We start from the raw sequence: 22,896 nt of genomic DNA on the forward strand, positions 1-22,896 counted from the left end.
AATAAAAAATTTTTTTTAAAAACTGCGATTAAGTTCCACTTTTGATTTCCTGCTTGTTGCACCGTCTGCCGTGTCTTCCTATGTTTCCATCACCTCACTGGCACCAGATTTTGTTAATAATTAATAATTATTAATGCACTGCAGAATAAGTACATAGTCAATTCAAACAATCTCTAACTATTAATACATGTCTAATACACTTTCATGGTGTGAAAGTACATTTTTATGAGCACTTACATACATGTACACACTATATAAAATAGTTAATTCACAAGTTATTAAGCATTAATGAACATTGAGTTTTTTTTTTAAATAATTAGCCTTTATTGGTAAAGCATTAATAAATGTGTTAATTTATAGTGTATTAACACCTTTTTTTTCGTCTTTGACCTTAAACAGGATTATATTTATATATCAGGAAACTTTGCCTGGTTTGAAAATGCAATAATCAGTTCAATAAGATTTATGTAGCAGGTAACTGCCAGTTAGTTAGCAGCAAAAACCAAAGCTCAGTCATAACATAGAGATTAAACTAATGTGAGCAGACAAAGGAATTGTGTTTTTGGTTTTTTGTTGTATAGATCCTTCTTGGTAAAGAAATCGGACCCTGATGGACAGTCTGTTGGTTTCCTTTGAATGGAGACACATTTCAAGTCAAGTCAAGTTTATTTGTATGGCACATTTCAGCAATAAGGCAGTTCAAAGTGCTTTACATCATCATCTTTACATCATTTGCTGTAAAATGACTGGTTGTTGAGCTGCAGACTCACTTTGTGTAAAAAGTTGTCAAACATTCTGCTAGAGACAAAAATCAATCAGATGAACTTTGTTCTGGTTCTAAAATGGATCAAACATTTGACTTGTTAATGATTTTATTAAACAGAAAGGCTGATGGAGCAATTTGTTTCATTAAAAGCACACTTGATTGTTTTAAGACAAAATGCCACAAAAACTAGTTTTTTTTTCATCACACAACAAATGACTGCTAAAAGAACAAAGTGTTTCTTCATTGACTTGTTGAGTTTAGTTTCCAGCTGAACCTGACTTGTTGTGTTTTGGAGCTCAGGAAGTCACTGCAGAAACTGAATCAAATGACAACAAAAAGTTTTTACATAAATGATCCAAACAGCTTCAATCAGCTTTCTGATGCTCAGATGGAGAACTGATCAATACTGGTCTATACTGATCAGAACTGATTTATACTGATCTTTACTGATCAACATTGATCAATATTGACCTGTACTGAGCAATGGCGATTAAAACGGATCAATACTGACCTGCAATAATCAAAACTGATTCGTACTTTTCTATAGAGATCTATATTTTTCAATAGTGATTGATAGTGACCAATACCGATCTAAATTGATCAGGAGACAGACTTTGGACCAGAACCAGTGTCCTCTCTTCATCATTAGATCCTGAAAATGTTTCTCTGATCCAAAGTCAGATTGGATCAGTTTTCAAAGATTGATCAAGAAACTGATCAGACTGATTGATTAGTCATCAGAGAGATGTCCTCTTGTGGATCCTGGACCTGGTCTTTCTCTGCAGAGGAGACAGGAGGAGACAGGAGACTGTCAGAGAGACAGACAGACAGGGAGACGGACTGTCAGAGAGACAGACAGTCAGATAGAGACAATTACTGTCTTGGCAAAATTTGATTAGCTGTGGCAGCCATCTTGAATTGGTTTGATTAAAATGATGGCCAGCTGTAGATGTTCATCCAATGATGACTTTCTGACATTTTCTGACATTACTTTGTTTCATTTTCATCATCACAGAGTTCCAGGATCCAGATGTTCCTCATCTGGAACAAGAACATCTTCTTCTTATCTGTGGAGACAGTGTGTGCTTATGTGTGTTGATGTGTGTTCCTGTACAGCTATGAGTTTTAGAATGAGGGAAGACCTCGCTCAGATAGCACAACACTGGACACACACATCAACAAACACAAGAACACACACAACACACATATGTCGCACAGTGGAAATCTGTTTTTACTTTTTAAAGTGTGGTTTTTATTGTTGGGTGTTTTTGTTGCATGTTTTTATTTTTTTTTATCTACTTGCATGTTTGTATTTTTCTATTTGCATGTTTGTATTTTTTTATCCACTGTGGACTGAGGACTAAATTGCTGATGCCAGCCACCTGCGCGGGGTGGGGGTGCCGGGAGGCAGCGTATTCAGGACCTGCCAGATGTTGGCGGTGGATTTTAAAGGGCAGAGGACTTCACATTGACAGGGAGAGGCAACCGGGAAGGGGGCTCGTTGCAGGGGGCTGCGGCCCCGAACGAGCAAGTGGTTTGCACCGAAGGATCCAATCAGTGGAACGACGTGTCGGATCGACAGCGGGCAGGGGGGAAACTCTGCCCTGGTCCGTAAGTAACGTTCCACTGATTGTCTGCAGGGACCCTTTAAAGTGTAAATAGGACATCCGCCTCTCGGTGATCGCTATTCTGGCCCAGGTGTTTTGTCCCAACAGGATGCCTGTGGGGAGGCGCTTTGCGTGGAGCGACTGGAGTGAGCTGCGACGACCGCAGGAGGCGGTGGAATCAGGGCTGTGACGTCAGACTGGACGGAGCGCAGGATTCGCTCTTCGAATCGGACTCTGTGGACGTTGCCCTTGTAGGACAATTTTAGCTTGTTCTGGACTGGAACATTTTAATACTTTTATTGTGTTTTTACTGACATTTAAAGAGAAAATGGAGCATTTTTACCCCTTTTGGGGAATAAAAATTGTGCGTGATTGAACTGTCCTCCCTTGGTGCTGTTTGACTGTTTTCCTCCTTGTTGTCTGGGAACCTGTGATGCCCAGCTGGCATTAAGCTGGGTGTTACACATACACAAACACACCATCAACACACATGCCAACAAACACAAGAACACTTGTCCTGTCTGCCCTGTATCTTTGCCTCCTGTAGTGTTTCCTCATCTTCACTCATTCTATTGTGTTGTTGTGTTCAATTAAAGACACTCATTCTGTCACATTCACTTTGACTCTGAAACTCAAACACACACATTTCACTTTCAACTTCTAATAAGACTCTGATCAGGATTGATCATAACTAATCAGCTGATTGGGAAAATAAAACAAAATCACATTTAAAACACTGACCTTTGACTTCCAGCTGAACTGGTTTCTTCATCAGGATGTCTCCCTTTCTGCTGTAGACGGTGCAGGTGAAAGTCTCACTGACTGTGGGCTGTGTCAGAGTCAGACTGAGGTCTCCAGTACTCAGCAGGTCTTCATTCACCTTTGTTCTGTTTTTGTAGAACCAGAACTGTATTCCAGGTTGATCAGAACCATTCTCAAACACATGGACCTTCCTGTCCTTGCTGTCCGTCCACTCTACTTTAGTTTCTTCAGGCAGGTGAACTGTGGTTTTGCAGGGCAGCAGGACAGAGTCCACCCCTGAATGCACCTCTACCTGTTGGACTGAGAGGACAACAGAGAAGAAGATCAGCTGGACAGACAGCAGCAGCAGCTCTGAGAACATTTTCTGTGACTGGATAAACTGGTCATAGTTGTCTCAAATATGTCCCATATGTCCACTCAACAGAAATAGTGTTGTCTTTGCTGTATGTCTAATCAACAGCAGACTGCAGGGACTGTTTGTTGACTAGAAGCAGCTGAATGTTGCTGTTTGACTGGGAGCAGAACGTTGAACAGAAAGTCCTCGGTGTGAACAGGAGAGCCAGCAGAAAGCTGCAGACTGACACAACAAGCAGTGAACACTCTGTTCTAGCTGCTGTTTTCCACTTCTTCACTCTTTCAACATGTTGAAGACACATTCACATTCAGATCAGCTTCCACTCACACTGGCAGAAAGAAAAGAAACCATCAGAACCAGACTGGTTCTCAGTGGGACCAGTTTTCAGTCTGGATGAAGATGAACTAAAAGAAGACTTCAGATTATCTTGTCCTGGACGTCTCTTCCTCACACGATGGACACAAAATCCAGGTGAAATGAGGCCTGTTATTCCCCATACAGTGGACACAGTCTTCTGTTTTCTGTCTCATTGTCAGAGACATGAGGATGTCCTTTTCAATCCACATCAACATAAAGGTCTCTGAGTTCTCCTGAGTCCCTGAGCTTCTTCCTGTTCCTCAAAAACTTCATTATTCAGAACCTTCTCTCTCTGACACCCTGACTTAGTTACTGACCTTCTGCTACAACTACTTTAACGTTTTAGTTAGTGAGAGACAATCAGTCAAAGTCCTTCAGAAATGTTCCTCTACAATCCCTGAGAGAAAAGATGAAACTTGTGACATATCAGATACCAGGCTGATTTCTTCTGATTTCCTGTGAATTTAGTGAGAAAAGCTCCAGATCTTGCTGTCATGTTAGTTCTGCAGATTTCAGGACAGATGTCCCTGTCATTTGGTTTTCTGCTGCAAGAAGTTCAATGCTGATGTTTGTATTCTGATCAGTCTGTTTGTTCTGCACACAAACGTCTTTGTCCATAAGTGTAAATTGTCCAGAGTCAAAGCGTTCAGCTGCTTTTTCAGTCCCACAAATGCCTCCATTGATCAGAAGTGCCAAAAACGTTTTGCTGTAAACTTTTCCCTGTCTGTCCTGCACCTCTGCCTCTTGCAGTGTTTCTTCATCTTCACTCATTCTAATTGTGTTGTTGTGTTCAATGAAAGACATTCATTCTGTCACATTCACTTTGACTCTGAAACTCAAACACGCACATTTCACTTTCAGCTTCTAATAAGACTGATCAGGATTGATCATAACTAATCAGCTGCTTAGAAAAATACAACAAAATCACATTTAAAACACTGACCTTTGACCTGCAGCAGAACTTCTTTCTTCATCAGGATGTCTCCCTTGCTGCTGTAGACGGTGCAGGTGAAAGTCTCACTGACTGTGGGGTATTTCAGAGTCAGACTGAGGTCTCCAATTCTCAGCAGGCCTTTGTTCATCTTTGTTCTGTTTTTGTAGAACTGGTCCTGTTCTTCAGGTTGATCAGAACCGTTCTCAAACACATGGACATTCCTCTCGTCTTTGTCCTTCCACTCCACTTTAATGATTTTATGCAGACAAACTGTAGTTTTGCAGGGTAGCAGGACAGACTCCACCCCTGAATCCAACTTCACCTTATAAACTGAGAGGACAACAGAGAAGAAAATCAGCTGGACAAACAACAACAGCAGCTCTGATGATCACATGACTATCTCCTCTATATCTCCGTGTCTCATGTTGGTGAAGGACTCTGAGGCCCAGATTCATTAGTGGTTTGTCTTTTACAGGAACAATTCTTGGTGTTTGTTTATTTCAAAAAGTGACACTAGCCTTTACACCAGGGGTGTCAGACTCCGGTCCTCGAGGGCCGCAGTCCTGGGAGTTTTAGGTTTTTCTGCCCAACACACCTGATTCAAATGGTTTAATTACCTCCTCACCAAATCATCAAGTTTTACAGGAGCATGGCAACAAGTCATCCATTTAAACCAGGTGTTTTAAAGCAAGAACACATCTAAAACATGCAGGAGAGCGGCCCCCGAGGAATGGAGTTTGACACCTGTGCTCTACACCTTTGTGCAGTGTGTCTCTGCTGCAGTCTTTTCACATCTGATTCTCAAAGCTCAGTGCTGTTTTCAACATGGATTTAGTGTTAAATTTTAGGGGCAAGAATGTCAGGAAAAGTATGACTAACCCTCTCTTTTATCTGATGAGGCTCAGATACTGTTGGATCTATGGAACCCCTGGGTAAATCCTCAGTGATAGAGTAAATAGTTTTATTGAAAAATAAGACAAATTAATAAAAAAAGCAAGCGATGTGTTCAGGGAGTCGACCAGCTGCATGGTTTTATGTGTATGATGTAGTGAGTTGTAAAAAACCTCAAAGTTGTAAATATACTGCTTAACTACTAGATAGTTGTTCTGTGCACCTAGGAGTTGTGCCATGGTTAGCTATACAAGTTCTGTCAGCCTTGTATGTAGTTTTCTTGTTATTTAGCACCCAGTTAGCTGTCAGGCTAATGCCAGGCTTGCTTAGACACCCTGAACATGAAGTGAGGGCAGAGGACTGTTTTGTGGACAATTCGTGCCTGGTAGAGAAATCAGGTGTTGGGAATTAGAGATGAAGCTTGCAGAGAGAGGAGAGATCTCCAGAAGTGTGATTAAAGACGTTCTGCAACCCAGTTATGCTTCAGCATCCAAGCTACCATCAGGCCTGCAATGGTAGGTTGTTTGTTAAATAATGGCTATTGCTGACTTTTTATTTTGTTTGCCCCGATTTTTAAAATTGGAACCAATAATAAAAGATACTAAATTTTGTAGTATTTTGTTTGATATTGTAAATGCACTAGGGAAGGTTGTTCATTACCTCCACCAAGGAGGTTATGTTCTTGGTAGCGTCTCTCTGTCTGTGCACAAGATTACTCAAAAAGTTATGAACAGATTTTCATGAAATTTTCAGGAAACATCAAACATGGTACAGTTGGAAGTACCATGTACCGGAATTTGTGTGTAAACCAAACAAGTCAGTGCTTTTATTTTAGGTGTTTTGCAGGTAAACAGACCATTTCTTTTGGTCACACATCTCCCAACTAACAACTCAGGCCTGCAGTATTTGTTCTGTTTGGTTTTTAAGATTTGTTTGTTATTTTGCTAATTGTCAGTCTTTTTGGTCTAAATAAAGGTTACTAAAATACATTTTACTAAAATAAACTGAAAATTAGGTGTCATGGTGTGGGGAAAAGGAGGCGAACCCAGGCCGCAGACTCATTGTAAGAACTAAAAGAAAACTAATTTATTTACAATTAACACAAAACAAAGGCTGACGTGGCAGCAAACTAAACTTAACAAAATCCAGGAACAGAGGAGTTTTGCCTGGAGTTCCTTCAGGCTCTGGATGTTTTGGGGCTGTCTTGGTTGACATGACTGAAACATTGTGTGGACATTGGGGGCAGTCCCCCTAGATTGGCAGACTGGGGTGGCGGTCCACCTATTTAAAAAGGGGGACCACAGAGTGTGTTCCAACTACAGAGGGATCACACTCCTAAGTTTCCCTGGTAAAGTCTATTCAGGGTTTCTGGAGAGGACGGTCTGGTGGATAGTCGAATCTCGGATTCAGGAAGAAAGGTAGAACACTGGACCAGCTCTACACCCTCACCAGGGTCCTGGAGAGTGCATGGGAGTTCACCCAACCAGTTTACATGTGTTTTATGGACTTGGAGACAGCGTTTGACTGTGTCCCTCTGGGAGTTCTGTGGGGGGTGCTCCTAGAGTATGGGGTACCAGGGATACGGGCTGTTAGGTCCATGTATGACTGGTGCCAGAGCTTGGTCTGCATAGCCAGCAGTAAGTCGATCTACGTTCCTACCCTCATCTATGGTCACGAGCTTTAGGTAGTGACTGAAAGAACAAGATTGCGGATACTAGTGGCCGAAATGAGTTTTCTCCAGAGTGTCTGGGCTCTCCCTTAGAGATAGGGTGAGAAGCTCGGTCATCCAGGAGGGGCTCAGAGTAGAGCCGCTGCTTCTCCACGTCGAGAGGAGCCAGTTGAGGTGGCTCAGCCATCTGGTTAGGATGCCTCCTGGATGCCTCCCTGGTGAGGTGTTCCGGGTACATCCCACCAGGAGGAGACCCAGAGGAAGACCTTGAACACGATGAAGGGACTATGTTTCTCGGCTGGCCTGGGAACGCCTTGGGATTCCCCTGGAGGAGCTGGCCCAAGTGGCTGGGGAGAGGGAAGTCTAGGCCTCTCTCTTTCTGATTCACAGACTGTAGAGGAGATGATCAGAGCCCTGAGAACCCTCTAAGGTTCTGTGTTGATAAAACCCATTGGAACCATTAGTTCAGAAATATCAGATATCTGTTCATCTCCACACTGAGATTCCTGATGACATTCAGCTGCAGACTCCCAACAAATTAAGAAGATTGATTTCATCCTCAACCACTGACTCAGTTTCTGTTTTTGTTTCCCCTCTACTCAAATAAATCCGCATCCTGACGAAGAGACATGAAGCTGCTGAGATCTGACTGAGATGAGTTTTCTAGAAAATAATCCCAAAGTTTCTCTTCATCTTTCTGTTTCAGCTGTTTGGAACTGACTGAATTTAGTGACACAAAAGAATACTTTATAGCATCTGCACCAATGAGAGTGGAGTTAGAAAAACTCACCTGGTATGTAGTACTGCCGAAAAAAAAATAAAACACCTCCACAAGCAGGAAGAACCACAAACAGGAGAATCAAGACAGCTGTGGCCCAGGCTGGAAATCCTGTCAATAAACAGAGAACAGTTTAATCTCTGAGCTCAGGGCTGAGTGAATTCTCCACCACTATTCTCAATCTACAGGAAATATTGAAAGCTAAGCATTTCTTTAAAGAAAACATCTCACCCCCTGCCTTGGAGTTCAGGGTTTGAAACAAAGACCTTTTGTGATCTGTTATCATTTAGTCGGAGTCAGGGATGACTGACAGCTACTAACTCACCAGATTTTATCTCAATATATGTAAAAATGATTTTTAAATAACATTATAGTGTTTGCTTTGGTCGATTAGATCTTGAAACAGGTTTATTCCAAAGGTCATTAGTTGTAGATGAACATCCAATGATGACTGTCTGAGAGGTAGGATAAAATCTATCCAGTGGTTCATGAAACATATTACCAACAGAAAGACAATAATAACACATTCACAGACACAGCAACTTCACGATCTCCCACCTGGGCAGTGTGAAGGGCTCATCAGAGAGTTGAACATATTAAATAAGGTTCTAACCCGGCTCTCTGGTTTGGTTCAGGAACTAAGTCAGATTTTTAGGAAGCTGCAGGGGACCAGCTGACCAGCTGAGAGAATCATCTGCATCCCACTGACCCCCATTCAGATGACTGATCTTCACATTTGCCCACAAAGATTTCAGCAATGGACCGCGCAAACCAGTTCCTCCCCAGCTGCAGCTGTTTTGCACGTCCTGCAGTGTAATCATGGAACATAAACGCATCGACAAACACTTTGTGTCTGCAAAACATGGGAGGAGAGCTGCAGACCAGGGACAATCCAGAAATGGTCATGAATGTCAGTTTAGAAGCTATCAAAGTTCTCAAATAAAGCACCTTTTGAGAATGTCAATGTTTGTTGGGAATTATCTTACAAAACTAGGAAGGATTTTTGGTTTATATATTAAAAGTTATGGTTGTTTATTGATTTTAGTAAAAAAAAAATCGCAACTTTAAGGAAAATGCCCCGCGAAATCAGGCATTTTAGCTGCAACAATCCCAAAAAATGCCCGCGAAATCCTGGAAGGATTGACTTTCATTTATATATGCCCTGTCAGTATCAGCAAGGGAAAAATTTTGGGAAATTTTTGTGAATGTGTAAGCAGAGTGCAAAGATGCTCTGAATAAAACTCTCCCATGGGACCAGAAAAAGGAACCAGTGTCTGCTTCATTATTTTCTTAAAAGTTTTTTGTATCTGCAGAATTATTCTCCTATAGATCCCCACCCAACCCACCCACACACACATACATACACTCAGGACCTGGACTTACTCAGCTGACCTTTCTGTTTGACCATTAAATGCTGAAAATGTCATCAGTCAGCTCCAGCCTTCCTTTCTATTCAATAAATAATGTAAATATTTTTGGATTTTTCACTCTGTCTGTATTTCTTGTATTTCTGGGTGAACTCATCCAACTTTCTCACTGCTGCTCACGTCACCTGGATATAAGGCCATCTGTTAATCTGATATTCTGTTTAAATTCCACTGGAACCTCTGAATATCAACATGACTGAAAAACAAACGTTTTATCATACGAATAGTGTTTGATCCTACAAAAGATTACATTTCTCAGCTCACAAAGCTGCTGGAAATCAGCTGGATTTTTAGATCAACTCATGAGAATCTATGCATGAGGAAGATGTGAGAGGAGAGGTGGCTGCATATATGCCTGATCAAAACACAATAGATGGAAATAAACCGTTCACTATTCAGTATTCCACAATACTGATGTCCTCTTTTCCTGCACACCATCCACCTCTAACAGAACTGGAACATAAAGTTTTTAATCACTTTCTGAGCTGCTGTCACACAGGTTTGATTATTGCTCAGTGCCAACAGGAAAATCATGGACAATATTGTTTTACCTGTTGTGTTTATTTGGCTGTATCTCATGAACCAATGAACAGATTTTAATGAACCTCTCAGAAAGTCATCAATGGATGTTTGGCTACAACTGATTAACTTTTGAAGTCACCCTAATTCAAGAAGACCACCACGGCTAATTGACCTTAGCAAACACAGAAATGGCTGTACCTCTGTTAGTTTACAGATATTGAGCTAAACTTTGATGTGGTAGTAGCTGGGAGGCCATACCTTCCGAAAAAATTATCTGTAGTGTTCACAGACAGGAAGTCGCTAACCTACCACTGACTAGGTATTGCCTACTTAACTAAATATCTTCAAGAATTTATCATTAGGTAATGTTAACTGACCATCACCTAATAATTAACTGTCTAACAAAATGTTGTCATTAGTTACCGATTGGTAAATGTCATTTAACAATTAGAATCTATTATTTTCTCATTTGTCCCTCAGTAATTTTTATTGTAAAGTGCTCCCCTGACCTCTGATCTGTATTTACAGACTGACCTTTGACCTGTTTGAGGACTACTTTGTGTCTCAGGATGTCCTGGTCTCTGTAGACTGTGCAGATGTAGCTTCCACTGTCTCTGTCTGTGGGGGATTTCAGGGTCAGACTGAGGTCTCCAGTTCTCAGCAGGTCTTTGTTCATCTCTGTGCGCCCACAGTAAAGCTCATCCTGGTCTTTATGATGTTTACTTGTGTTTGGAAATACATGAATAAACATAAATACAGGATCAGAACGAGTCCACTCCACCCTGGCGTCCTCAGGCAGGTTAGCTGTTGTTCTGCAGGGCAGGATGACAGACTCCGCCCCTTCCTTCACCTCCACCTGCACCTGTTGATCTAAGAGGAAAATGAAGGAAAACATAAATTAAAGCTGTAAGAAGTAATAAACAGCACTCATACTCATACCAATTCTCCCATCTGTCACAGTCAAAGACTCTGAGTGTCACCACTTCCATGTGTTTGCATTTGAACTAAACCAGAACATGTCTATGGGCTCTAGGTGGTGCTTGAAGGCCATTATTATGACATAAAAATGTATTTAGGACACTTATCAAGCAGGAAACATTTGGGTCAATCCCATACGAACATAGGGAGTTAGGCCAACTTTCTGTTTTATTGTAGCCAATAAGAGAGGATAAGAAAGGATGATAACCTTTTCCATCACCTGTACAGTAGGGGCACCAGGTCAGTATTATTTTCATCTATTCACTCTTATGTTTACCACATCTCAATACTAAAGATAAATCTTTTAATTGCAGTGAATTCTGATTATAAATATTCACATTTACCCAATGAGAATGAAACTGAATTTGTTTAAAAAAATTTTATTACAAAAATAAAACTAAATCAAAAGAGAATCAACAATAATAAAAATCAATGCAACACAAAATAACTAACACTAAGAATTTAGAGAGGATTATTCTGAAGAATGGCTGTTCAGTAATTCCTGGGAATGATGATTTCTAAAGATGAAGCAAAGCAACAATTAGTACTTTAAGGATTTAAACTAAAATAGTTATCAGTTTATTTAAACCAAGATAATTCGGTAGCACTTTATAATAACTACACCTTATTTTGTCAGGATTTGGGGTTAATGTGTTTGTGTTTCTGGTTCATATTTCAGATTGGGTTTATTGTTTCTTTTGTTTTTGGATTGTTTTCATGTTTAGACTTGTCTTTGTTCAGTTTTTGTTCCTTGGGTTTTTGCACTCCTGTCATCATTCACTTCTCCTCAGTTTATCACTTGTTTGCCTGCCACACTCATCTACACCTGTTCCAAGTTTTGTAATTCCTCACCTGTGCCCATTTCCCCAAATTAACCTTTGTTTTTAAAACCTGCTCATCTTCTCCACTTACTCACTGGTCTGTTGTTGCTTTCATGCACTGTCTGGTTCCTCCCATGTCTTGCATCTCGTGTTTCATTCATATTTGGATTTAGTTTGTGTTTTGCTTTTTGCTGCCACGTCACCTTTTGTTTTTGTTTTTCTTTTATTTAAAATAAATTAGTTTCTCCTGGACTTTCAAGATGAGTCTGCACATTGGGTTCACCTGTCTCTCCACCACATGTGACATATTTAGCCTTTTTTAATCGATAATAAATGCTTAATAATTAGGGCAGTTGTCAGTAGTTAGTTAAGTCTTTTAGTGAACACTTCTAAATTGAAGACTATTTATGCTTTATGAAGTATTTGTTAAAGTAGACAAAAATTTGCCACAAGTTCCATGTCACCACCAAAATCAGTCAAAATTACTGTATGTTCTATTACTTTAATTTGAAAGGAAGCAGTTTTCCAGAATGCTAGTGTATATTCTCAGTCATCCAGGACATGGTAAATCCAAAAAAAGTTAAAAACAAAAACAACTTCTGTTCAGTTTTCCAGAAGCCTTATACTCTTTAAGTAGTTGTTCTGCCTCTGGATCCTCTGTAATTGTAAAGACATTTATCCATTTTTTAGGATTTATCTAAGCAAAAAATTAGGCTGTTTATACTAGTTTGAAATGGTGTTACTTTGGAATTTGGATGAAGATGTTATTAGTTCTTCCAGATTATTAGGTTATTTTGCTAAACAAAATAAGTGGGGAAGAAATTTAACAACTTGGCATCAGGTTAAAGCCAGTCCCAAACAGGGACTTTTTTTCTCTTTCTCATCACACAGGTTAAAGGTGTCCAGATCAGAAGGGGTAAGGGAGCTAGTCATCACCTCGTCTTCTGGGGCACTTAAAAGGCTGATCACACAGACCTCTACAGGACAGACCCAGACAAGACTACATGAGGCAGGTTAAGGCCCAGAACCCATTGAGGGTCAGAGGTCAGTGTTCTATCCAAGGTCACCTGAGGAGCGGTGTTGTTTGCAGGGGGTCGATGAGGAGGCACCTGATGCACACGCAAGTAAGAGCAGTTTTCTTAAAGGTAAAATGTTAATTTTCTACTTATGTTTCTCTTTACTGTTTTCCTTTCTTTATCTCGTCTGTAGACCTTTAAAAAAAGTTCAAAGTAAAATGTTATTTTACAAAAAACAAACAAACAAACAAAAAAAAAACAAGAAGGGAGTCATCACACAATGAACACAAAAACAAACTGAGTTGACAGTGCCTGCTCAAGGCTTTCTCTCTGGATTGTTATGTTATGTAGCATAAAGCGGCACCCTTTTTTATGACCTCTGACCTTATGTCATCTTTCAGTAACTGTTTTCTCTCTGAAGTTCATTCTGACCTGAGTGAATCTTGATAATTGTACACACTTGTGGACATCTAATCAGTTATTCACAACTTGTTTACATGCTTTTCTAACGCTTATGAAGAAAACATAATTCATTTCCGCAATGAGATATTCTTATTTGATTTTTAAGCTTTTGATCATTGATCATTATTTGTTTGCAAATATTCAATATTATCTGATGTAAGGGAAAGGGTAAATTTTATTATGAGATGGAGACGTTTGAATCATTAATAATTCAAAAATTATAATACCTCGGGGCACCACCCTCTCAAAGAGGGAACTATTCCATAAATCTATCATTTTTAATTATCAGTCTCAACATTTAATTACCCTAAATCATGAGTTCTTCACTTCGGATTAAAATCATAATCATATCAAAACACACGCACGCTGAATTATATTTTGCACTATTTATGTGACTTTTATTGAATAAACAAATATAACATAAGTTCTAGCAGGTTATGAAAATATTGCACATTTGAATATGGTAATAAGATACTGATTGAGGAGTTGTAATGGCCAGAAGGTTGAGCAGAAAATCTAATTAAATCAAAGAAGTTAAAACTTTGAGGCAGAAGGGGTTTGAGAAATTAACTTTGCGTAATGGAAATGACGATTATTATTATGGATTTGACCACCTGAGTGAGACTAACTATATAGACCAGCTTAGAGCACCATCAGAAGCCAGTAAACGGTTCAGAGAGTTTATCCAAGAGAAGGATCCGTCTGGCCGCTGTCTCTCAATACCAGCCAGAAACTTTTAGGCCACTGCGGGAGGAAGGTGACCGGGAGGGTTCGTCTCCAGGGCACTTTCCGTCAGCGGGAACTGAGTCGAGCCTTCAGCTGGTTCCCTTGGTCCAAACAGTAGGCAGCTTGTCTTTGGCAGGCAGGTAAATGACCCTGGGATGGCCGTTCAAAGCTGGTTTGATGGTTAGATGAGGGAAATGAACAAAAATGAAACAGGAACAGAGAGCAGAGGGGCAAAGAGCCACGCTACACTTTAAAAAACAAAGCCGGGGGTTGGGCTTTTCCCTAACTTCCAGGCTACTGACAGTTACCGGTCTGTGGGTCATTTGGTACCGGGCCGCAGAGAAAGAATAATTAACTTACAGTATTTCCGTTTTTATTTTTTTTCAGAGTTTGAACATCATTTATTTTGAAAAACTGACCGGATTCTCTCCACTCCATCCGTCTCTGACCCCCCCCTGATGCGTGTCAGAATGCTTATCGAGGTCATGTGATCCGTTCCCGCTAAAAACAAACCCACAAGCAGCAAAACAAGTAAAAAACAAACATCTCTGGAAGCCCTAGATGGGACCGTCTCGTTACTGAGAAACAGGCTCAGGGCTCCACTGATTCAGCGTTATGGTGAGTTGTATTCTTTGTGCACTTTATATTTGTGGTGTATCTTATTTAAAAGTTTAAACATTGCCATATTGACCAGAGAACATCAGGGGGAGGAGAGGCTGTTATTCATGTGGATAACGCAATACCAGGACCCAGCTAACAAACCTGTGAGTACACGTTGGATTTACATTTATTATGTTTTTAAAAATATCCCCTGTTTTTATGCCAGTTTTATCATTTTATTTTGTTGTATTTATCTGCCACAAATTTTGCCACAACTTTAAAGGCCGATCTGTGAAAATATTGTCTGACAATGAATCGGTCTGTGAAGGTAAAAAGGTTGGGGACCACTGATTTAGCCAATGAGCAGTAATTCTTCTGCTCATTGGCTTCTGCTCAGGGGTAGTTTTGACACTTAGGCCAAAGCAAAAAAAAAAAGAAGAGAGGAAAAAACTAAACGTGATTAGATCTTTGTATTCCTTTTCTGCCTCAAAATTAAATTTAGTTAGCAAAAGGGGAAGCAGACTCGATAAGTGATTAAATTAAGTCTTCTCACAAGAAATTGATCCTTTAGAACTCAATGAATCATGGTTATTAGCACTGTAAAACACATATATTGATACACTTATATAATAATAATAATAATCATTTTATTTAAAAAGCGCCTTTCAAGACACCCAAGGACACTTACAAGAATAGGCGAATCAGAGGACAATGTGTGAAAATACAGTTGAAAAGAAGCAGACATAAGTAACAGTAGAATTAAAACAGATGAAATTAAGAAGGATAGGCTAATCTAAAGAGATGAGTTTTCGTGGCAGTCATGAACGCAGGGAGAGTGGTAGTGTTTCTTAGGTCAGATGGTAGAGAGTTCCAGAGGAGAGGTGCAGAGCAGGAGAAAGCCCTGCTCCCCATCGTGGAGAGGCGGGCAGAGGGTACTTGGAGATTTAAGGAGGAAGAGGATCGTAGAGAACGGGAGGGAATGGAGATGTGTACAAGGTCAGACATATAAGGTGGGGCAAGATGGTGGATAGCTTTGAACGTGAGAAGCAGAATTTTAAAGGTGATGCGTGATTTGACTGGGAGCCAATGGAGCTGTTGCAGGACTGGGGTGATGTGGTTATGGGAGGAGGTTTGAGTGATGACACGTGCAGCCGAGTTCTACACCATCTGAAGCTTATGGAGGGATTTATTGGGGAGGCCAAAAAGAACAGAATTACAGTAGTCAATCCGTGAAGTCACAAGACTGTGGACAAGGATGGCTGTGGTGCGGGGTGTGAGAGAAGGACTGAGACGGTTTATATTTCTGAGGAAGTAGGCAGACCGATCAACATTATTGATGTGAACAGTGAAGGAGAGAGTGGTGTCGAGGATGACAACAAGACTCTTGACCTGAGGCGAGAGGGTTAGCAGCGAGTTGTTGAAGGGGATAAGTAAAGTTTTTGATTTTGAAACGGAATTTTTAGTGCCGACAAGGATGATTTCTGTTTTATCGCTGTTCAGCTGAAGGAAATTGTCTGAAAACCAGTGATTGAGTTCATTGAGACAGTCAGTGAGAATGGAGGGAGAATGAGTAGAGTTTAGCTTGGTTGACAGATAGAGCTGTGTGTCATCTGCATAACAATGGAAACGGACACCAAATTTACGAAAGATGTAACCAAGAGGAAGGAGGTAAGTTATGAAGAGAAGGGGTCCAAGGACAGAGCCTTGTGGAATGCCTGTGGAAACAGGGGATGACTGAGAGTGAAAGGATTTTATCCGAATGAAATGAGTGCGGTCAGAAAGATAAGAATTGAACCAGCCGAATGCAGTACCAGAGATGCCAATGGATGTGTCTGTCAAGGAGAATAGAATGAGAGATTGGAACCTGATGGGAGGTACTGAGTGGGTTTTACTTACACATGTACCATATTACGGTCAAATAACATTTTTAAGGTTTTACATGACATCTGATATGCAAATGAATGAAAGCAAAACAGAAAACATATAGACATTTAAAAACATTAAAGATGAAATGTGTGACTCTTGTCATTAATAAGAACCTGTGGTTGCTCTTGTAACTAGAAAGGAGGAAAAAAATCATGTTAGCACAATATCACATTTTATCATGAGGGTTGCAGTCCAGAAACTTATTTTGAACAGATTAGAAAGTTCACATTTGATATTGTAGTCCAGACTATATTGAGCAGAGACCAGAACCCCAAAAAGGGCACTGTGGTACTTCCTTTCCAGGTCTAAAGGAATGTGGTAATTCCTTTGATGTCCGTAGACATTAACAGGCATTATCTGTTTCGTAAGTTTTACCAGGTCTTTGGTTGTTCTCTTCTCAGAATGTAAATTTCTTCCAAAGTAGTACAATTGACACCTTTCGTCTTTGGGGCCAAGAAGTCTGGGGAGGGGTTTAACTCTTTTTTTTTTAGAGTCAACAACAGTGATTAGTTTATGGCTATTGTATGGGTCCTCGAAAAGGGAACTTTGTGGCTCCTTTTGGTCTGATAAGATCAACAGAGGCCTCTGGGTTTCTTTTAAAAAAACTGGTGGTTCAGTTTAGGTAAAACGGTCCAATTTTGCATTAGGTCGTTAATGCAAAAATAATCCAAACTCTGACGTATGACCCCACACTGATAAATGGTAAACTTAATCTCAAGATTGATCTGACCACTTGTTACATATTTGGTACCCCATTGATAAACAAAAGTCTATCAAAAGTCTTATCATCATATTTGCTTATTGTGAAAGGAGACATTTTTCTTTTCTCTTCTGTTGCTAGATCTGTAGCACACACAATTTGGTCTTTATTATAAACATTATATTATTATTTATTCCTTAGTCAGCCTTAACCCAGGGCTATCTTGACAAGATTTAACATAACACCAAGTGCAGACAGTTGCCTGTTTTGGTAAAGGCCGTCACTGCTGTGTATCTCGCCTAATATGTAGGTAAGACATGCCAGCATTAGAATAAAGATTACAATGGTGGGTAAGATAGCCACAACCGGTGATAAATTGCAGTGCACAGTTATTCACTGGAACCAGGGACTAAGACATCTAAAAACATCCATCCATCCATTTTCTTTACCCGCTTCTCCATTCTGGGTCGCGGGGAGCTGGTGCCTATCCCCAGCAGTCACTGTGCGAGAGGCAGGGGACACCCTGGACAGGTCACAAGTCCATCCCAGGGCCACATATAGACAAACGGGACAAACAACCATTCACACTCTCACTCACACCTAGGGACAATTTTAGAGTCATCAATTAACCTAACATGCATGTTTTTGGTCTGTGGGAGGAAACCGGAGTACCCAGAGTAAACCCACGTGTGCACAGGGAGAACATGCAAACTCCACCCAGGAAGGCCCCAGGCCGGGAACATCTAAAAACAACATCACCATAATTAAATATAGTCAAAAAAGTAGCAGTGATCTAAAATTTCCTGGCTTTAGCAGAGGAACACGATTTATTTCTATTATAGAACCCCAACTTAACTCTTAACTTGGAGATAAGATGGTTCACATGAATTTTAAAAGAAAACTCCTTGTCAATGATTAAGCCCAGATACTTATAACTAGAGACCCTCTCAACGACTTTACCTTGAATAGTTTTTATCTGAGGGATGTCCTCCAATAGAATTGATACATTTGAAAAAAGCACTGTTTTTGATTTATCAGCAGTTAAGACCAATTTTAGTTGCACAAGACGAATCTGTACTTGATTAAAAGCTGATTGTAAAAACTTGGATGCCTGAGCGTTTGAATTTGAACAACAATAAATTACACAATCATCTGCATAGAAATGATAGGAGGCGTCATTCAAATTGTCACACAATGCATTAATATAAATTGTACATAAAATATTCCCAAAACAGAACCTTGAGGTACACCTGATTTTATAATGAGGAAACTGGAATTTTCTCCAGCCATCTGTAACCACTGTGTTCTGTTAGCCAAACTGTATAATAATAATCTGTGAACCAAAAAGCTGCTTCATTGGAAATACCTATTTTTCGAAGGATATTTAACATAATTTTGTGATCCACAGTGTTAAATGCCTTAGATAAATCAATAAACAGTGCAATGCAAACCTTTTTAGAGTTCAGTGCCTTAACGCATCATTTAAAACTTTTAGAGCAGCAGTAGCTGTACTATGCTCCTTCCTAAAACCTGATTGAAAAGGATTTTCAATTGGAACTATGTCACGTGGACTGGAATGTGCCAGTGCCAGGATGATGGTATGTTCCATTTAAATTAAGTTATGTAACTATCAGGGACATTGAGGCTGAAGCTGATTGGGTTATAAGGGTTACTGTGTACTGATCATGGGCTGTGGAATGAATACATATCTCCATATCTATTTGCACTCCATATGAACCTGTATTCATTATAGCAATTTTGTAATAAATCACCACAAAAGACAGTTTGGACTTATTTCAATTCTTGAGTCCACCTTATGTTTTCAAAAGTCCTTTTTATTGAAGCTTTTTTCTGACTTGGTTCATTAAAACTGTTTACAATAAAGATGACTGGATTATAGGTTCATCTTGTTATTTCCTGTAACTTGGCCTCTGACCTACTTTAAGGGTCGGGATTTGTTGCTTACCTTTGACCGTCAGCCGAACTTCTGTCACTGTCAGTTCTTGTCTTCGATCTCCGAGTTTGCAGCTATAGTTTCCACTGTCAGAGAGTTTGGGTTTTCTCAGAGTCAGGCTGAAGTCTCCAGTCTCCAGAGGATCAGTTGTCATTGATGTTCGGTCTCTGTAAATCTGGTTTTGGTCTATAAGATAGTCTCTTTCATCTCGACTCAGGTGGACAAGATTGGGATTAAGCTCATTCCGAGTCCACGTGACTGAGGGGTTGTCATCAGGTATTTGACCTTTATAGTGACACGGCATCAGGACAGACTCCGCCCCCTTATTAACCTCCACCACCCCAGCCAGGGCATGCTGGGAAACTGTGAGGAAACACAAACAGGAACATAGATCAGCTGTGAGTTTGTCTCGGTGTTCATGAAGCTGATTAAATCATTTAATGTGCTAATTTAGAGCCTCCAGCTGCCAGTTTGAACAGTCTCCTCCACCTAAACATCTCTGGGATGAAGAATGTGTTGTTCAAAGGTTTCATCTCTCTTCTGAGGGTGGAAGGAGTTTGGAGATGACCTCACCACAGTTCTAAGCTAAAGGTAGACATGAAGTGTTTTTTTTATCCCCTACTGCCTTTCATGCCTGAGTTTGAGCTAACAGACAGAGATAGGAACAGACAGACAGAGGCTATTACATTATCACCTGCCTATCACAGTGCCAAGTGAGAGAGAGACAAAAACCATAATCTGAGTCAGAGTTTCAGCTATACAACGAGAAGACAAACAGAAGCTGATCTTACTGTGCAGGAGGATCCCAAACACCACCAACATCTTCATATTTATGTTCCTGTCAAACTAAGAGCCCTCAGCTCCCAGCAGCTCATCGTCTCTTGACTCTCTGATAACGCTTCACTGTTTATTTACCTACAGGAAATTAGTATCTCTTAGCAGGAGGACACATCAGTTCTTAGGAACACCTTCATTTTCCTCATAGTTTCGCACCTGATCATCCAGTTTGTGCAACTGATGTAACTGATAAAAGTCTGCCTCTCTCTCCACAGGCGTGTCAGGACAAAACTCTGCTGTTTGTTTCATTCTCCTCTCTGATTGGTCCGTTTCACAAAATGCCAAACGTGAAGAAAACCAGTTCTGCTGGAACCTGAACTGGACCTGTTTTCTCTGTCACTGGTTCAGTTTCAAAACTATTAAAGGGGATCTATTATGCAAATTTACATTTTGCATGTTTTTGTACTTCCATTTGGGCATCTACTGCTTCTAGAAACAATCCAAGCGCAAAAAAACAAAACAACAACAAAAAACCCACCCAACTGTTTTTTAGCAATAAGTAAATGTTTTCTGGTGTCTGCAAAACCACCTGTTTCAAAAACCTCAAGATTGTTGTGTCACAATCGCCATTACCTAACAACCCCAAGTCGAGCTCAGCCCCTCACCTAGCAACCCAAGTAGAGCTCCACCCACTTCAGTACAAAATGACCGTCACGTTTGTTCTGCTGGTTTTATCATTGAATTATGACTGCTGGAAAAGGAAAATGTTCTGTTGTCGGCTGCAACATAGAACATGTGTCCTTGTCCCAAAGTCAGAATCCTCAGAGTTTGAATTAATAACTATAGAAATGTGCCTCAGATCCGCAGCGTTTAATCCTTCAGTGAGTTTTTATGTTTTTAATGTTGTGCATTAGTGGGTTGACAGGTGTTGGGAGCGTGGCCAACAGCAGATTATTTGCATAATAGTGATGTAGTCCTAAAACTGCTCATTCTGAAATGAGCTCAAAACAGGTAGAACTGATCAGGTGAAATATCAATGAGAATGATTTTCTGTATTACATTTAATGAACATGTTTTGTATAGCCCAAAGACCTAAACTAACTTGTTCAAGGGAGCATAATAGGTCCACTTTAACAGCAGATGGTTTTTGTTGAAACTCTCAAGGCAGATGGAAAATTCAGTTCAGGTTTCTCCACAAGACAGCCCGACTGCTTGGCTTCCCATTCTTTTCCATACTAATTTTGCCTGATGCTATTTTTTATGATAGGGATGTGAGTTTTTTTTTTTTAACTTGTCATATTTCTGACATAAAGCACAGTAGAAATGTAACCAATCTCTTCTTTTACTTATGGTTGACAAATTTTTTCAGCCCACCTTACAGTTTTTACACAGCAACTACAGATGATCATTTGACACTGAGGCTCTGAGTTGTCGATCGCTGGTTCCACAAAACCAACCGTCCAACCAGCCATCTTTCCTTTGTGTTGATTTGCTCAATTTGCTGCCTCAAGGACATATTATCAGTGGTCAGGTTGCACAACTGGAAACATCTGGTGATTGCTGAGTTTTCACCTTCAGAGTGTTTAGCTTGGTGATCCGTCAACAGATTCTAACCACCTGTTAAATGAAAATAAAGCCAAACAGCACCATTGTGCAATGAGTGATGTCTCATGTTTTCCACTGTCACCTACCTCTTCCGGTAGGTTAATGATGTTGTTTTTAAATTAGTAGTTGTAGGGATTTGTTGATGTGACTTGCACTTCAAGGCCACATAACTCACATTAAGAAAACATTAACTTTTTTTTACGAGTAACAAAGTAGTTGTCAGGTCAACATTGATGTCTGCTGTCAGCAACAAGACAGTCAAGACCGAAAACCCACAAAAATAAAACTGGCTCCACAACTCCTACAAAGGAGCCACTGTTTAGTTTTATACATTTCTTTCTTAAAATGAAAGTTCAGATGGTGGCAGCTGTTGGCTAATGTTGGTGCTTTCAATTGCACTGTGTTGGCTTCTGATTCCAGCAAACCTGATTCAGTGGTTAAATGACCTCTTCATGTTCTGCAGAAGCCTGTTAATCACCCTTTGATTCAAATCAGATGTGTTGGAAACACAGGGAAACAAGTAAAACATGCAGGATGGTGGCCCTTGAGGACCAGGATTGTCTACCCCTGCATTTGACAGAGTGCCTTACTTTTAAATATCATGTCAGGCTTTCTTATTTGTTTCTAAATCTACAAAATTTCTAATGGGAGTCTAAAAACATTCTCTTGGGAAGAATATTAAATGCTGATCTTTTCAGTTCCGTGCTCAATTTAAGAAAAGATGGGATCATTGGAGAAACATGAAGTTGGTGAATTCTGTTTTGATTTTCCACCCTAAGCAGCTGAAGATCAGTTATTTATAGTCAAGGAAATGCATTTCTGAGAGCTTTGTAGAACTCCTATTGCATATTAGCCTCTTGGTACCTTTGGTTTAGCATTATTGTGTTTATCCTAGCATTTTTCATGTTGGCCGTGTAGCAAGCTTTTTGTGAGGTTTTTTTTTTTGTGTCTTCTTGGGTTTTGTTAGTTATCTTGTTTTCCTTTTTCTACCGCCTCTGTTTCCAATGTTTTTCCACTCATGCTCATCCCGGCCCTTTCGCACTCGGCTGCGAACCGCTCCAGCGAGAGCTGTAGATCACGGTCTGATGAAGCCAATAGGACCCCATCATCTGCAAAAAGCAAAGATGCGATCCTAAGGCCACCAAAACGGATCCCCTCAACACCTTGGCTGCGCCTAGAAATTCTGTCCATAAACGTTATGAACAGAATCGGTGACAAAGGGCAACCTTGGCGGAGTCCAACTCTCACCGGAAACGAGTCCAA

At 40.2% G+C, this 22,896-nt stretch overlaps 1 protein-coding gene across 1 annotated transcript; it reads right to left on the bottom strand.

Annotated features, from left to right (window-relative positions):
* Positions 1 to 654: 654 nt before the first annotated feature.
* Positions 655 to 20,258, bottom strand: LOC108248684. The gene is made up of 7 exons (XM_017437617.3): positions 20,043 to 20,258; positions 19,264 to 19,614; positions 10,603 to 10,938; positions 8,132 to 8,230; positions 4,791 to 5,111; positions 3,115 to 3,435; positions 655 to 1,545 (listed from the first exon to the last, which is right to left on the bottom strand). The coding sequence occupies exons 1-7, from the start codon at positions 20,077 to 20,079 to the stop codon at positions 1,484 to 1,486; spliced, it is 1,527 nt and encodes a 508-aa protein (XP_017293106.1). The 5' UTR covers positions 20,080 to 20,258; the 3' UTR covers positions 655 to 1,483.
* Positions 20,259 to 22,896: the final 2,638 nt, after the last annotated feature.

The sequence above is a fragment of the Kryptolebias marmoratus genome, unplaced genomic scaffold (assembly GCF_001649575.2).
Source record: "Kryptolebias marmoratus isolate JLee-2015 unplaced genomic scaffold, ASM164957v2 Scaffold25, whole genome shotgun sequence".
In the NCBI taxonomy this organism is placed as follows: domain Eukaryota; kingdom Metazoa; phylum Chordata; class Actinopteri; order Cyprinodontiformes; family Rivulidae; genus Kryptolebias; species Kryptolebias marmoratus.

What these genes read in the sequence shown, in the direction of transcription:
- LOC108248684 (XM_017437617.3), bottom strand. Translation starts at nt 20,079, where the DNA reads ATGAAGATGTTGGTGGTGTTTGGGATCCTCCTGCACA. An exon ending in GTTTGGGATCCTCCTGCACA is followed by an intron (nt 19,615 to 20,042) that starts GTAAGATCAGCT and finishes GTTTCCTCACAG; the next exon opens with TTTCCCAGCATGCCCTGGCT. An exon ending in AGTTCAGCTGGAAGTCAAAG is followed by an intron (nt 1,546 to 3,114) that starts GTCAGTGTTTTA and finishes TCTCCTCTGCAG; the next exon opens with AGAAAGACCAGGTCCAGGAT.